At 41.0% G+C, this 18543-nt stretch overlaps 1 protein-coding gene across 1 annotated transcript in view; it reads right to left on the reverse strand.

Moving 5' to 3' along the window:
* Positions 1-10776: 10776 nt before the first annotated feature.
* LOC120993374 (PI-PLC X domain-containing protein 2-like) overlaps positions 10777-18543 on the reverse strand; it is a 30554-nt gene continuing 22787 nt past the window's right edge. The window contains exons 3-4 of the mRNA XM_040421886.1: positions 14261-14502; positions 10777-11031 (exon numbers count right to left, since the gene is read on the reverse strand). Of these exons, the coding sequence (XP_040277820.1) occupies positions 10869-11031; positions 14261-14502 (405 nt within the window). The 3' untranslated portion in view covers positions 10777-10868. The remainder of the gene's footprint in view (positions 11032-14260; positions 14503-18543) is intronic.

The raw sequence follows: 18543 nt of genomic DNA on the forward strand, positions 1-18543 counted from the left end.
TGGGCCAAGTCAGTATTACTACCGCTCGATCAGGCAACTCCACTGAACCCCCTAGAAATTAGGATATTGAAACCTATGGAATCCTTTGAATATCTGGGTGTAAAGTTAAGTGCAAACATCCTTGATTTTACTAATTTAAATGTTTCTCCTTTGTTGACTAAATGTAAAAGTAAAATAAGTGTTTGGCAGAAGCTATCGCTAGGTCAGGCGAACAGAATTGCATTAATAAAAATTGTGTTACTTCCCCAGATTTTGTATATTTTGGCAGCATTTCCAGTTTGGATAGAGGATTATTTCTTCAACCATCTGGAATGGCTACTGAACGACTTAATCTGGGGAAGAAAAAGGGTGAAACTAAAACAGAAATACCTTGGGTTAGCGGAAGAGGATGGAGGACTATTTGGCCTCTCAAGTCCACTTGTTAAAATCCGGAGAAAATACTATAAATCAATATTTAGAAAGGGGTTTCATTGGCCCAAAATATTACATATTTAGTATATTAGAGACGGGATTTATCAAAAAGAAAGGTAGAAAGTGTCCAATATGTCGAATGGTCAACTTGGCCTGGGGAAAAATTTAAAGAATACTAGGAATCTTGAACACTTCACACTTTTCACCTCTGTGGTGTAATAGCAATATTAGAGAATTTCAACTAATTGCGGAATATACGTTTTGGGAAAAGTATGGTATTATTTATGTATCACAGTTAGTTATGAATGGGGAAATAAGAGCACTAAAAGAGTTATGTCCCGGAATAGATTTGGATTCAATGAGTCGGTTTCGGTTTCAACAATTAAAACACGCACTTAAAGCTACACAAAATAAGGAATATTTTATCACAGCAAAATATGAGTTTATAGACTTTTGTTATCAATATACGACAACTAGGGTGACTATTTCTCAAGTTTACAGAATAATAAGGAAGGGGTTGGGAAAAATAGTAAAGTTCAAAAGTGAGGAAAAATGGGCGAAGGATATAGGATCAAACACTTTAGAATGGGGAAATATATATAAAAATATAAAAAGGGTAACAATTTCTAGTATCTTCAGGATTATTTATTTTAATATTATTCATAGAATATATATGACCCCATTATTGTTAAGTAAGATTTATAAGGAACGAAATCTGTTGGAAATGTAAAGAAGAGGCCGCCGATTATATACATATAATATGGAGTTGCCCAAATGTGCAATCTTATTGGAGAGAGGTTTTTCGTGCTTTAAGTGTAGAGTCCTTGGTATCCCTTCCACTTGAATTGGAGGTGGCTGTGTTGGGCTGTATTCCACCATTAGTTAGGGAAAAAAGAAAAAAAAGGGTCTGGACAAGAGGCCTTATGGCGGCGAGAGTTATCATCGCAAGAGAGTGGGGTTCTGATAGAGCACCCAATGTTATGGAGTGGAAAAATTTATTAGTAAAGATTGAGAGGTTTGAGGAATGTGCAATAAGTAGTAATAATGATAAAATGCAGAGTAAAATTACTCTCCGGCCTCATGTGTGAACAGGTGTAATGAATGAGCTCTTAGGGATAAGCAAATATGCACAAAGCTAAGAAAAATGTCTACCTTCCACCTATTCTTTAGTCTTCAAAATATCCATGTGGTTTATTCACCAAGTGTATGCGACGTTTCAACCTAGTATAATCTTTCTCAAGCAGCCTTGGTGACTAAACTACACAGATATTTTGAAGACTAAAGTAAACTATGCATTTAAGTTTTCTTCAGTCATCTATTTTTAAACTGTCTCTGCTGGGTTTTGAACCCACCACTTTCTGTATTGAAGGCAAAGTCTCTAATACTACTGAGGCTAAAAACCTTAGTGGTAGTTTCCCATGTATAATGTAAGAAAAGTACTGATTTTTAGCAAGAGAAAATCTTCCTCGTACTAGCATTGAGCTCTGTGGCTCAATGGTTACAGTCTTTGCCTTCAATACAGAAGGTGGTGGGTTCAAAACCGGCAGATACAATGTAAAAATAGATGACTGAATAAAAGTTAAATACAAAGTTTTAAAAAAACACCATAAAAATCACCCACCTTTCCCAATTTTACATATAAAAATATCTAAACAATAAAAAAATAAACATATTGGGTATCGCCGCATTCGAAAATGTCTGAACTATTAAAATATAAAACAAAAAATTCCTGTGCAGTGAACACCGTAAAAACAAGAAAAACAAGCGATTTGCCATTTTTTGATCTTGTCCCCCAAAATTTTTTAATAATTGTGATCAAAAAGTCTTACATGCTACAAAAATGGTACCAATAAAAACTATCGTGTGTTAGGCAAAAAACAAGCTCTCATACAGCTCTGTAGACAGAAATATAAAAAAGTTGTGGTTGTTACAATATAGTGATGCAAAGAAAATGTAGATTCTTCCAAAGGTTTTTATTTTTTTTAAAGTAGTTCAACAACAAAAAACTATTCAAATTTTGTATAGCCGCATTCTTATTGAGCTGGAGAATAATGACGTCAGGTCATTTTTAGTACGTTGTGAACACTTTGATGTCAAAACCCCAAAAACCTTGGCAGAATTCATTTTTTTTCTCTCCAATTTTGACACACAAAGAATGTTTTTCCCTTTTTCTGATACAAGACATGGTAAATTAAATGGTGGCATTAAAAAATTTATCTCGTCCCGCAAATAATAAGCATCCATATAGCTATGTGAACGGAAAAATAAAAAAGTTATGGCTATTTCCAAAAGTTAAAATGGAAATAGGCCCTGGTCTTTAAGGGGTTAATAACCACCCTCTACTTAGGATCCATTCACACGTCCGTGTGTGTTTTGCGGATCCACGGATCTGTGGATCCACAAAACACGGACATTGGCGATGTGCGTTCTGCATTTTGCACTTAATAGAAAATGCCTATTCTTGTCCGCAATTGTGGACAAGAATAGGACATGCTCTATTTTTTTTCGGGAACGGAATTGCGGACCCGGAAGTGCGGATCCGCAATTCCAGATCCAGGCAGCACATCGTGCGGCCCCAAAGAAATGAACGGGTCCACAATTCCGTTCCGTAAAATGCAGAACAGAATTGCGGACGTGTGAATGAAGCCTTAACCACATACATACATACATCTGTCCAAGCATTCTCATTTTATGTATTAACCTTCCAGCGGAGGAACAGAGTGCCAGAGTTCACTGTATAAGGCATAGCCGGATACTCCTGTGCAATGCTGGATCCCCATTCACTATAATGGAATGCGGTGGGTATCTTGCCGGCATATATGCTGCTTTTCAGCCAGACCAAAAATGCTTTGTGTAGTGTTTTTTGTATTTTTTGTCTGGCCGAAAGTTAGCATATATGCCAGATACAGTGACCGGATCAGAGTGTCAGATCAGATGTGAACCAGAGCTTACCTGCAGTCCTATGTAGCACCACAGATAACACAGTGATCTCTATGAGTACAGATAATGTAGTAGATGTCACCTGCAGTCCTATGTAACACCACAGATAGCACACAGTGATAACTCTCCAAGTACAGATATTGTAGTAGATGTCATCTGCAGTCCTAAGTAACACCACAGATAACACAATAATAACTCTCTGAGTACAGATAATGTAGCAGCCCTATATAACACCAAAGATAATACACAGTAAAAACTCTGAGTACAGATAATGTAGCAGATGTCACCTGCAGTCCGGTGTAACACCACAGATAACACAGTGATGCCTCTCACTACAGATAACACAGTGATGTCTCTCAGTACAGATAACACAGTGATAACGCTCAGTACAGATAATAAATAATGATGTCTCAAAACAGATAACACAGAGATGTCTCTCAGTACAGATAACACAGTGATGTCCCCCAGTACAGATAACACAGAGATGTCTCTCAGTACAGATAACGTATAGTGATGCTTTTCACTACAGACACACCTACCAACTTTTTGGATGGTCAAAGAGAGACACTTTTGGTTCACTGTATCGCGAAAAGTATCAGAATATTTCTAAAATCCAAATTGCATGAAATAAACAAGTACTACACATGGCAAGCCATAATATACAGATAGGAACCATAATATTGTAGAATATTGTACATGTAATAATTAAATCTATACCTCAAATCAAAAAGGGGGACATTTAAGGATTAAAGAAGGACAGAGGGACTTGGGTCGAAAGTAGGGATTTTCCCTCCAAAAGAGGGACACTTGGGAGGTCTGAGTACAGATAACAGGGATTTCTCTCAGTACAGAGAACACAGTGATGGCTTTCAGTACAAAAAAAACTGTGATGTCTCTCAGTACAGTTAACACAGTGGTGTCCCTCAGTACAGGTAAAGCCTCATTTAGATTGCCCAATTGGCGGGCAGATTATTGGGAATAAACGTTACTACAAAGCTCACTCCCAATAATCTAAAGGTGCAGCAGATCACTCGAAGCAGACAGACACCTCAATCATCATTTTTGGGCAGCAGATTGTGCTGTCTAAACAGTACTCTGCTGCCCAGGAACAGTGCAACGGTATTAGGATGAGTGACAGCAGTAGCCATCGCTTGTCCTCATATTGTGGAGGTGATTTCTGCATGTAAATGTAGCACTTCATTGCGAATAGCAAGCAGCCAATTTTTGGGAAGAAATGCTTCCTTCCCAACAATCGTCTGCTCATGGGTGCAGTGTAAATGCGCCTTAATACACAGTAATGTCTCTCAGCACAAATGACACACAGTGATCTCTCTGAGTACAGATAACACAGTGATGTCTCTCAGTACAGATGACACACAGTAAGTGAGTACAGATATTAAATGTTACCTGCCCGACTGAGTCCATAGCTCATGATGGGGGCCTCAATAAAGAAGTAAGTGTGCCTGCAGGGCGTGACCTGCTGCTTGGCTCCTGTTATTATCAAGGATCTCTAGACTCCTCTGTCTAGTACAGTCCTGATCAAAAGTGTAAGACCACTTGAAAAATGGCAAAAAATCTTATTTTACATTGTTGGATCTTAACAAGGTTCCAAGTAGAGCTTCAACATGCAACAAGAAGAAATGGGAGTAAGACAAAACATTTTTTGAGCATTCAATTTAATGAAAACAACTAATAAACTGAAACAGGCTGTTTTTCAGCTGATCAAAAGTTTAGGACCACATGCCTTTAAAAGGCCAAATCTGTGCAAAGATGTGGATTCATTGTCATTTTCTGTCAGGTACTCACACGTTGTGATGGCAAAGGCAAAAAAACTCTCCCTTTTTGAACGTGGTCAGGTTGTTGAACTGCATAAGCAGGGTTTCTCACAGCGCGCCATCACTGCTGAGGTGGGACGCAGTAAGACAGTCATTTGGAATTTCTTAAATGATCCTGAGGGTTATGGAACCAAAAAGTCAAGTGGAAGACCCAAAAAAATTTCACCAGCACTGAGCCGGAGGATCCAATTGGCTATCCGTCAAGACACTGGACGATCCTCGACCCAAATTAAGGCCCTTACTGGTGCTGACTGCAGCCCCATAACCTTCAGACGGCATCCGAGACTGAAGGGCTTCAAAAACAAAAAAGTCTTCAAAGACCTTGTCTCCTTGAACGCCACAGAATTGCTCGTTTGGACTTTGCAAGAGAGCACCAAACATGGGACATTCAAAGGTGGAAGAAAGTTTTATTCTCTGATGAGAAAAAAATGTAACCTTGATGGTCCTGATGGTTTCCAACGTTACTGGCATGACAAGCAGATCCCACCTGAGATGTTTTCTACGCGCCACAGTGGAGGGGGCGCCATAATGGTCTGGGGTGCTTTTTCCTTCAGTGGAACAATGGAGCTTCAGGAAGTGCAGGGGCGTCAAACGGATGCTGGCTATGTCCAGATGTTGCAGAGAGCATTCCTCATGACTGAGGGCCCTCGTCTGTGTGGTAACGACTGGGTTTTTCAACAGGACAATGCTACAGTACACAATGCCCGCAGGACAAGGGACTTCTTCCAGGAGAATAACATCACTCTTTTGGCCCATCCTGCATGTTCCCCTGATCAAAATCCAATTGAGAACCTTTGGGGATGGATGGCAAGGGAAGTTTACAAAAATGGACAACAGTTCCAGACAGTAGATGGCCTTCTTGCGGCCGTCTTCACCACTTGGTGAAATGTTCCCACTCACCTCATGGAAACGCTTGCATCAAGCATGCCTAAACAAATTTTTGAAGTGATCAACAATAACGGCGGAGCTACTCATTACTAAGTTCATGTTTGGAAGTTGGATTTCTGTTTTGGGGGGGTTACGTTTTTTTTGAAACGTGAAAAACAGCCTGTTTCAGTTTATTCGTTGTTTTCATTAAATTGAATGCTCAAAAAAGTTTTGTCTTACTCCCATTTCTTCTTGTTGCATGTTGAAGCTCTACTTGGAACCTTGTTAAGATCCAGCCATGCTAAATATGATTTTTTGCCATTGGCCTTAAACTTTTGATCAGGACTGTATATCTATCCTGCGCTGCCTGGATGATGTCCTAGCCGAGGGCCTGCTGGAGTGGGCCCCTTAAAAACCACTATGGCTGCTACAGCAGTAGTTACATCCATGGTAAACAGCATAATTTGACATAGTCTTGTAATCATATGCAAATAGAGGTTTTCTACCAGAATTTGTATCTGTAGCTGTGAAAAATATGTGGCATTCAGCACTGAATCCAATCAGCGGCATATTAAAGGGCTTGAGGGTACAGGTGCAAAATTTTAGCTTGGGCTCCCCACATAACTTCTCGCTTGCCAGCTGAAACCCATGTGTACCTTTTTAGCAGCATTGATGGGTCTCTTAAGTGACACCTTGATATAGCACTAGCAGCCAGTGATTACAGTACAGTTGCAAATGGAGTAGAAGTCTTGGGCTGTAGATCTTCATATGGCCCTCACTTTAGTTAGTGGATATCCCTACACACCACCACTGTAAACAGAGATGGGGTGAAGTATAATCTCCTTTACAGCTCATTGTCTCTTCCATATAGACATGTGTTGCAAGTACACTGTAACCCTTTCAGTCAACCATCTGTACTTTTCTCCACAGCATCCCTTCCTTGACAATATGCTTAGTTACTACAATTTTTTGTATTAAAAGATTAATGATCTCCTTTCTGACAGTGGGGGATATCTGCCATGATGTGTATCATAAAATCTTTTCCCATTCTCCTGCATTCCAGCATTCTTCCACTCCTCCACTCCACTCCTCCACATTTATAATACTTTTATTGCCAGATATTAACCTTTTCAGGACCTTGGACGAGAATGCTCGTCCTAACTTGCAGGTACTTAATGCACTAGGACGAGCATTCTCGTCCTAGGGTTAACGCGCTGCCCCACAACTGCTGCCAAGATCACTGATGTCGGCGGATTAACCCCCTGTATGCCGCAGTCACGCTGACCGCAGCATACAGGGGGTTAGCGTCGGCTTGTACATCCCCATCGGGTCCCCATGCTGTGGTGACGGTGAACCGAGGGTTGCTATGGGAGCCCTTATGCCCTGAACAGGCATCGGGACTGCCAGCTATGGAAGCCCAGGAGATTCAGCCCCAGGGCTGGGTCTCCTAGGAAACTGTTAGCGTCTTACAGTGTAAGACACTGACAGTTCAATACAGCACAATACAGATGTATCGTGCTGTATTGAAACAGCGATCAGACCCTGTCCCATAGTGGGACAAAAAATAAAGTGAAAAAAGAAGTTAAAGAAAAATAATTTTTACAAAAAAATTAAACGTTTCAAGTAAAAAAAAAAAAAAAAAAAGTGCCCTTTTCCCAAAATAAAGTAATAAAAAAAATAAAAAATATAGGGAAAAAAGAAAAGTAGACATATTAGGTATTGACGCGTCTGTATCGACCAGCTCTATAAAAATATCACATGACCTAACCCCTTAGGTGAACACCGTAAAAAAATAAATAAAAAAAATGCCATTTTTGGTCACCTTACATCACAAAAAGTGTAATAGCAAGCGATCAAAAAGTCATATGCACCCTATAATACTACCAATCAAACCATCATCTCATCCCAAAAAAATTAGCCCCTACACAAGACAGTTGCCCAAAAAATAAATAAAACTACGGCTTTCAGAATGTGGAGACACTAAAAAATGATTTTTTTTCAAAAATGCTTTGTTATGTAAAACTGAAACAAACAACCAAAAAAAGTAGTACCTGCTCTATGAAAAATACCACATGATATAACCTGTCAGGTGAATGTTGTAAATAACAAAAAATAAAAACGGTGCCAAAACAGCTATTTCTTGTTACCATGCCTCACAAAAAGTGTAATATAGAGCAACCAAAAATCATATGTACCCTAAAATAGTACCAACAAAACTGCCACCTTATCCCGTAGTTTCCAAAATGGGGTCACTTTTTTTGAGTTTCTACTCTAGGGGTGCATCAGGAGGACTTCAAATGGGACATGGTGTCAAAAAAAACAGTCCAGCAAAATCTGCCTTCCAAAAACCGTATGGCATTCCTTTCCTTCTGCGCCCTGCCGTGTGCCCGTACAGCAGTTTACGACCACGTATAGGGTGTTTCTGTAAACTACAGAATCAGGGCCATAAAAATTTAGTTTTGTTCGGCTGTTAACCCTTGCTTTGTAACTGGAAAAAATTGATTCAAATGGAAAATCTGTTTTGAATACCTTGAGGGGTGTAGTTTGTAAAATAAGGTCATTTTTGGGTGGTTTCTATTATGTAAGCCTCATAAAGTGACTTCAGACCTGAACTGGTCCTGAAAAAGTGGGTTTTAGAAATTTTTGGAAACATTTCAAGATTTGCTTCTAAACTTCTAAGCCTTCTAAAATAAAATGATCCAAACATAAAGTAGACATATGGGGAATGTAAAGTAATAACTATTTTTGATGGTATTACTATTTATTATAAAAGCAGAGAAATAGAAATTTGGAAATGTGCTAATTTTTCCAAAGTTTGGGTAAATTTGGATTTTTTTTTATAAATAAAAATTTATTTTTTTTGACGTAATTTTACCACGGTCATGAAGTACAATATGTGACGATAAAACAATCTCAGAATGTCCTGGATAAGTAATAGCGTTTTAAAGTTATTACCACATAAAGTGACACATGTCAGATTTGCTAAAAATGGCCTGGTTAAAGTAGATCAGAAAGATCAAATATGTATAATCAGCCTTAAAGGGGTTGTAGCAAATAGCATTTATTATGTAGAGAAAGTTAAGACAAGGCACTTACTAATGTATTGTGATTGTCCATATTGTCTTCTTTGCTGGCTTCATTCATTTTTCCATCACATTATATACTGCAATCTATTAGGGCTGTTTCACACGAGCGAGTCCATTGCGGGAATCATGCTCTGTGTGTGACTGTGATCCTCCGCTCTGGACTTGCAGGAGCGCACGGCATTATTATGATTTATAATGCTATGTGCCTCTGCATGGCCTTTTTTCCACAGAATCACAGTGACATAAAGCTGTCAGTGTGATTCTGTAGAAATAAGATCAAGCAGAGGCACATAGCATTATAAATCATAATAATGCCGTGCGCTCCTGCAAGTCCAGAGCGGAGGATCACACTCACACACGGAGCGTGAGTCCCGCAATGGACTCGCTCGTGTGAAACAGCCCTTAGCGATTACTGTGCTTGCACACTATAGAAAAAAGCAGCAACCTATGTGCGCTACCACAGCCCCAGCCACCAGAGAGGTCTGTGCTTTTTCCTATAGTGTGCAATCACGACCACCACTGATGGATTGCAGGGTGTTCGTAACCATGGAAACGAGCAGTGTATAATGTGATGGAAAAATGAATCCAGCCAGCAAAGGAGATGATATGGATAATAACAATACATTAGTAAGTGGCTTATATTAACTTTCTCCACATAAAAAATGCCACTTGCTGAAGTGAGACCACCCCTTTTAGCCAGATTTTCATGAGACAATTGTCAGGCCAATTATTGGAAACTAATGTTAGTATGAACACTCGTTAACAGATAACTGTCCTGTGTGAAGTTGCCTGCGATCACCAGATGAATGAGCAAAACGCTTGTTCATCAAGTGAAATCATCATTTATGCAGATATCAAAATCATTGTTTCTGGACAGCAGATCATGCTGTGTAAAAAGCCATCTGTTGTCCAGAAACAATGAATCTGTAGGAGGACGAGCACTTGCAGTAGCTTTCACTCGTCCCCATACAGTGGAAATGACTGCTGCACAAACGCTGATCTTCACCGCCTCTGATGAGGAAGCAGTTACCGCCCCTAGGCGGCAACTGCAGCGACCCCAATAGTTATACAACTGCATACAGTGCCATATTAAGAGAGGCCATTACTGTGAAGTCCAATGGGGTGCATACAGATCTGCAATACAGACCCATTGGGACTCTGTGCTTCCATACAAGATCTGTACACACAAAATTGTAAGAACTTCACAATTGCATGCACTTGCAGGCCATAGTGATGAGGAATTGCTAATGTCAATCCACACCGTACAGCTGAACTCACATGGACGAACTTCAAAAATCATGAGACATGTGGTATTACCCCGATATCTGTAAACCTTTCAGATAACTGTTCTGAATTCTGTAGCATTGCTGATCATTTCATCATTAATTTATGCAATAAAATACACAACTAGTTTATCTTTGATCTTTTTAATCAATGTACTTATAAATTGGACACATTGGAAAATGTGGTTAGAAGTGAGAATTGACCTCTGGCTTCTATTCAAGACATCGGGAAGAAGGGCTGGTTCCTCCATTATACTGCCTAAACTCATAATTACATTTTGTTGAAAATTGAGTCTTCATCTGTTAATAAATTAGCAAAATAAAATACATGAAAGAGGTAGACATGATAAAAAAAATAGCACGGACACTGTAGATGATCCCTTTCCCAACTAGGTATAATTTATTTCATGGCAATGTCAGACTCTCACGGGCTTCAGTTTTGCTTCTTAGCTGTTTTCTCTGTCTTTATTGTTTTTGAGCAGCAGATAGTTTAGTGCAATAACTGTTTCTGCAAAGTCAACTAGCTCAACAAAGTCTGATGTGATGATATTAACACCCATGGCACCTGGTTTCTGCATTTTTACCCAGTTCAGTATCATTGGAAGATTCCTAGGAAGAAAATACACCAACAGTACATTACATATATGCATGACACAAATGGAAATACAGTTATACAAGATTAGCAATGGTTAAGTGACAATCACACAGATGTAAGGCTTGTTACAGTAAAGTTACCAAACATGCACCTCCTGTACGTTTCGCACGGGGAGCGGGCAGGGAAGAAGCTTTGGGCAAAATGTTCGTCGGGGTGACGATAACGAAGTCCCTTGGATCCCTTGGTCTGGTATACAGTTGCAAGAAAAAGTATGTGAACCCTTTGGAATGATATGGATTTCTGCACAAATTGGTCATAAAATGTGATCTGATCTTCATCTAAGTCACAACAATAGACAATCACAGTCTGCTTAAACTAATAACACACAAAGAATTTAATGTTACCATGTTTTTATTGAACACACCATGTAAACATTCACAGTGCAGGTGGAAAAAGTATGTGAACCCTTGGATTTAATAACTGGTTGAACCTCCTTTGGCAGCAATAACTTCAACCAAACGTTTCCTGTAGTTGCAGATCAGACGTGCACAACGGTCAGGAGTAATTCTTGACCATTCCTCTTTACAGAACTGTTTCAGTTCAGCAATATTCTTGAGTTGTCTGGTGTGAATCGCTTTCTTGAGGTCATGCCACAGCATCTCAATCGGGTTGAGGTCAGGACTCTGAATTGGGCCACTCCAGAAGGCGTATTTTCTTCTGTTTAAGCCATTCTGTTGTTGATTTACTTCTATGCTTTGAGTCGTTGTTCTGTTGCAACACCCATCTTCTGTTGAGCTTCAGCTTGTGGACAGATGGCCTTAAGTTCTCCTGCAAAATGTTTTGATAAACTTGGGAATAAATTTTTCCTTCGATGATAGCAATCCGTCCAGGCCCTGACGCAGCAAAGCAGCCCCAAACCATGATGCCCCCACCACCATACTTCACAGTTGGGATGAGGTTTTGATGTTGGTGTGCTGTGCCTCTTTTTCTCCACACATAGTGTTGTGTGTTTCTTCCAAACAACTCAACTTTGGTTTCATCTGTCCACAGAATATTTTGCCAGTACTGCTGTGGAACATCCAGGTGCTCTTGTGCAAACTGTAAACGTGCAGCAATGTTTTTTTTGGACAGCAGTGGCTTCCTCTTTGGTATCCTCCCATGAAATCCATTCTTGTTTAGTGTTTTACGTATCGTAGATTCGCTAACAGGGATGTTCGCATATGCCAGAAACTTTTGTAAGTCTTTAGCTGACACTCTAGGATTCTTCATCACCTCATTGAGCAGTCTGCGCTGTGCTCTTGCAGTCATCTTTACAGGACGGCCACTCCTAGGGAGAGTAGCAGCAGTGCTGAACTTTCTCCATTTATAGACAATTTGTCTTACCGTGGACTGATGAACAGCAAGGCTTTTGGAGATACTTTTATAACACTTTCCAGCTTTATGCAAGTCAACAATTCTTAATCGTAGATCTTATGAGAGCTCTTTTGTGCGAGGCATCATTCACATCAGGCAGTGCTTCTTGAGAAAAGCAAACCCAGAACTGGTGTGGTATTTTTTATAGGGCAGTGCAGCTGTAACCAACACCTCCAATCTCATCTCATTGGTTGGACTCCAGTTGGCTGACACCTCACTCCAATTAGCTCTTGGAGATGTCATTAGTCTAGGGGTTCACATACTTTTTCCACCTGCACTGTGAATGTTTATATGGTGTGTTCAATAAAAACATGGTAACATTTCATTCTTTGTGTGTTATTAGTTTAAGCAGACTGTGATTGTCTATTGTTGTGACTTAGATGAAGATCAGATCACATTTTATGACCAATTTGTGCAGAAATTCATATCATTCCAAAGGGTTCACATACTTTTTCTTGCAACTGTATTTGATTCATCTCACATTTGCTGTGGATGTTGGCAGAAATATTGTTTTCCTAAGTGAGATTACTCTCTATTATACTGCGATAGTGTGAATAATTGACAATAATAACAACTACAATAATATGGCAAATTATGCTGCAACAGTGTAGATAATTGATATTAGTAATTATTACCTGGCAAATTGTGGGGAGTTATTATTATACAAACTGATATTTTAATTATTTGACCATTGTTGGTATCTCATGGACATGCTTTTGTGACATGTGGAGTTCATCTAAGACTGTGGATATTTTAATGTGATTATCTATTATTATTTTTAATCATGTTTCAATAAAAATGCACTATTTATGGATACTGTGTGGCATTGTGTTTGTTGGTGCCTGTCTTGGAGACAGAAAATGCAGAGTGGTAATGAAACATTTTTTTATGTAAATTTTACTAGACAAGATTTCAGATTACTGTTAATGTTAAAAAAAAAAAATACCTGATCCGTTTTGCCTGATGACACCGGAAAAAACGGATCCCGTATTGCAATGCATTTTTCTGACTGATCAGGCATTTTTCAGACTGATCAGGATCCTGATCAGTCTGAAAAATGCCTGATCAATCTGAAAGAATGATCTATACCAGTGTATCACTGTACAGCAGCGATGGCATGAAGCGCACAGCGTCATAGCAACCAATGACGCCGTGCGCTCCTGCTGTCAGAAGGAATCCCGGCCGGGTTACCACGGACCGCTCTCGGCCGCGGAACACGGCCGTGTGCATGAGGCTTAGGCCGAGTTCACACGAATGTGTGTGACCCGTGCCTGTGCTGCGGCCCGCAAATAGCGGGCCGCAATGCACGATCGCCGGCCGTAGGTCAGCCGTATCAGATCGTGGACCCATTCACTTTAATGGGTCCACGATCCGCCCGTTCCGCTAAAAGATAGGACATGTTCTATCTTTTTGCAGAACGGAAGTACGGGACATAACCCCACGGAAGCACTCCGTAGTGCTTCCGAGGGGTCCCGTCCTGTGCGGCCGTTCCACGATTCCGGATTTGCGGACCCATTGAAGTTAATGGGTCCGCATCCATGATGCGGAATGCACACGGAACTGTGGCCGTGTATTGCGGCCCGCGATTTGTGGGCCGCAATACGGCCACGGATCACATACGTTCGCGTGAACTTAGCCTTACTCTGGCAGGCTGCGGGCATTAGCTTAAAACCCCTTATTGCCACACAACCACTTTAAGAATGACTTGGGAAAATTACATCTATGAAATTAGCTACATGCACATATGAGATCTTACATACTGTAACAACACATTTACATGGCATTTGAACACTTCAGGATGTAATTGATGCATTGCTAGTCTAAACTTACCTATGGACAAGTGTATTTTTTAATCCAGATTTCAATCCTCGCACAATGGTTTTAACCTGTGGTGTGAGAATGGCCTGAGACACATGAAATGTCCCCCGCTTAGCACGTTCCCCCAGAGTTGTCTCCAGAAATTGAATCAACTTATGTACATTTGTTGTGTTGGCCCATGGCGCTGGCATCTTATTTCCTGCCCACAGGAATGGGTACTCATTCCAAATGTTATAGTGGTAGAACACAAGAACCTAATATAAAGAACACAAAGAGTTAGTAATAGTACACTGTACACTATTATAGCTGATGCTGCGTGAGAAGCTATCTGACCTCCAGAGGTAATGGCTGAGAATTATTCACCTTGTTTTTTATATAGAATTTTTATGGCTTCTAGCTACCAGAAAATCAGGACACATCTGTCATTGTAAAAAAGCCTCGAGCCTTATCAAGGACCACACATTCATGTTCCTATACATAAAGCAATCCATCAAAGGTGCAAAATGTATCACACGTGTGTATTTTCCTTGGTATTGAATGGTTTTTTTTTTATAATATATAACTATATAGTACTTCCATGCTAGTTTTCAGATCAGTTTTAAAGTTTAAATTGCCACAAGGTTGCAATCCACAACTTTTTGTCCACTTGCTCCCACTGGGGACACAAAGATCAACAAACACCACCCAAACTCGTACATGAGTCCTCTTGTTCTGCCGGTAGGATAGCATTTTGTTACCATCAGGAACATTTCACATTTATATGTACATGCTCAAACAAATGCAAGACTGATTAACAGAAGATAGAAATGATGATCACTTAAAGTGTATTTAAGGAACTAAACAAGATACATAACGATATAAGTGACATTTGTGGGCATTTTTACTGTGTTGCATAACTGCAGTTGGAGGCGCATCCCAATGTAGAGCAGGGAGTAGCACTAGGTAGACAGGCAGGTGTATTACGTACAGACTTAGGCATGCAGTTCTTCTACATATAATGATTCATGGTGACAATTAGTGACAATTAGTTACATGTGACACAACATACGAAGCAATCTGACGAGCAGACGTGTCATCACCCACACTTACAGTATAATCCTTAGAATAATCTATAAATCATAATTTTGATAAAACTACTTACGGTAACTTTCAAAAAGTATGAAATAGATAGTATGCCCCTGCTTGTCATTCATTCAGACCACCCATAACTGCAATTGGCAGAATCCTTGCCATTTTTACAGACATTTTCCCAGATTTATTATTACATTACAGTCAGATAACTGATGGCAATTTTAAAAAGAAATGCATCAAACATTGTAGCACAAACCACCAGAAATTGTAAGTAGAAAACAACTGACAAGCTGAGTGACCTGGTTCTATCTAAGGGAGAGTTGTGACATGTAGTACTGATTCCTGATCCATTCATTACAATGGGTCTGTGTACAGTATATGAGTGTGGTTTTCCATGCACCATCTCTGCGTACAGGAAAAATCGCAGCATGTTCTATATTTTTCATGCAGCCCTGGCCCCATAGAAGTGAATGTGGCTTGTGTGAAAAACAGAAGGCATCCGGATATAATGTGTTTTACACTGGTGGTTGCCAGGAGATGTAGATTGCTTTTATTCAGTTTTTCTTCATGTGTGTGAAAGATGCATGCAATCCGAACGGAAAAAACGCACACAATGAACGTAGTCGTAGTGTATAGCTGTGCCATATTCTTTCTATTTTGTTATAATGGATTTAATGGTGATCGGTGGGATGTTCAAAGTTTAGGATATTTTTTAACACACAACTCTGATCTATACTTCTCCACACCTTTGTGTCTGACTTGAATGGGTCTACACCTCCCATAAATTTATTGTAGTCTGTCACACAGACTGGTTTGTGCTTGTCCGCCGTAGCCCCCCTCTCCCTAACTGCCACTGTGGTGTCTGCATGCAAGGTGGTCAGCATGTAGACATCCTTCCTGTCCTTCCACTTCACAGCAAGCAGCTGGTCACTTGCGAGGGCGAAGGATGTTCCTTTCTCCAAACGTTTGGAGACCAGCGGTTGTGGGTATCCAACTCTATTTTTGCGGACTGTCCCACAAGCCCCTGTGTTTGCAGCATGGAGGGATTTATAAAGGGGTATACTGGTATAAAAATTATCTGTGTACACATGGTACCCTTTGTGCAGGAATGGCGCCAATAAATCCCACACAATTTTTCCCGATGTCCCAATATTTTCGGGGCAGCCTGGGGGGTTAAGTTGGGAGTCTCTGCCCTCATAAATAGACAGACCACAGGTGTAGCTGGTTGTGCTCTCGCACACCTTATACAATTTTACCCCATATCTGGCACGCTTGGAGGGAATATATTGACGGAAGGAAAGGCGGCCTTTAAAACTAAAAAGGGACTCATCAACGGATAATTTTTTCTCAGGGGTATATAATTTCAAGAATAAATCTGTAAGGAGGGAAATAAGGGGTCTTAATTTATTTAGGGGGTCGAAGGCTGGGTCAGTTCTGGGGGGGACTTGGGAATTGTCAGAAAAATGCATAAACCGCATTAGGACTTCATAGCGGTTACGGGACATAACTGCTGCAAACACAGGGGTTGAGTGGACAGTACTCGCAGCCCAATAGGATCGGACAGAGTTTTTTTTTACAATGCCCATGTCCAGGGTAAGCCCCCAAATTTTTTTTATTTCAGGGACACTTGTGGGGGGTCCACCATCTTACATAAATAGACGTGGGCTTTTGTACAGCAAACTGTGTGGCGTACAAATTAGTTTGCTGCATAATTAACTCAAGGACGTTATCATCCACAAATAAATGAAAAAAATCATAAGGGGTAAAATTGCCGACATCCACATTAATTTGGGGAGTGGATAAATATTGGGGTACTTGGGGGGAAAATGAAGTGGCAGGAACCCACGTAGCAGAAGGGACGGGACCGCTGGGTGGAGAATGAGAGGAGGTGTCGACTTCTACCACCATAGGGCTATGGGGTCTGGGGATGGAATCGGAGTCCCCGCTATCTGAAAATATTTCCGCCTCTGAAGCGGTGCCAGATTCAGAGTGGTCAGAGCAGAGAAATTCGTATGCCTGCTCCGCACTTAACAATCTCCGAGCCATTTATTTTTTTCTGTACAGCTCAGAAAGAAATTAAAATAACTGACCGTCCCTAAAAATGACTGTCACCCACCGACTGACTGACACCCACTGACGGAGTGACACCCACTGACTGACGGAGTGACACCCACTGACTGACGGAGTGACACCCAACAACTCACTGACACCCACCGACTGACTGACACCCACTTACCGCCAGTAACAGACGGACACAGGGTCCCTAATAAAGATAATTGACTGTAACTAATAGACGTCTAATGACGGACGCCTAATCACGGACACCCACTGACCGCCAGTTACTGACGGACAGTTTATATATTTTTTTCACAGTATGTATTCACAGAGCCAGGACAGAAGTCTGATCTCTTTCTCCTCACAGAACAACTGCGCTGAGGGGAGAGAGAAGCACAGCCCCTGTCCTGGCTCTGTTTTGTAAATATAATGGATGTGATCTCCATGATAGGTTTATCATGGAGACCACATGATCAGGAACCATTATTATTGGTCCCTGATGGTTACTGTGCTGAAGGCAGATCTTCAGCACAGTAACCAGTGCGCATGTCTGCGCCATATTATTTTTTTATTAGATGGGGGGGCGCCCTAATAACTTTATTGAAATATATCTGAGGGCCATATTGCCCCGATCGGGGTGCTGGGGGCATAATTTGAACTTCTCTCTCCTCTCATGAGGAGAGAGACCTTACAGTGAGCGGCGGCGGCCGGCTTTAAGTCTGCGCATGCGCCAGGCCGCCGCCGCCATCTTCCTTGAGGGTAAGGGGGGGTGAGGATCGGGACCCAGCTTAGGACCTGAAGCGCTGGGGGACCCGATCCTAGCACCGGAGACTTTCTCCCTCCTCTCTTACATGAGAGGAGGGAGAAAGTTTAGTGCAGGCATCTCCGCTGCCGGCATTTTCGGTGATCGCCGTGATAACGTGTATCACGGCGATCACGTGATCAGAGACCACTTGTCACGGTCTCTGATCACTGCCCCGAGCCCTCAGCTACCTCAGGTAGCTGCGGGCACGAAGCTACAGCGATTGATTTTATCGCTAACTTGGGCTGAAGTGCCGCCGTAAAAAGGCGGCGCTCCAGCCCAATGCCCCTTAGTGACTGCCGTAAAAACACGTATGGGTGGTCACTAAGGGGTTAATCATTTTTTGTGATAAACACGCGAGCTTCAG

This window comes from Bufo bufo, chromosome 3 (assembly GCF_905171765.1).
Source record: "Bufo bufo chromosome 3, aBufBuf1.1, whole genome shotgun sequence".
NCBI classification, from domain to species: domain Eukaryota; kingdom Metazoa; phylum Chordata; class Amphibia; order Anura; family Bufonidae; genus Bufo; species Bufo bufo.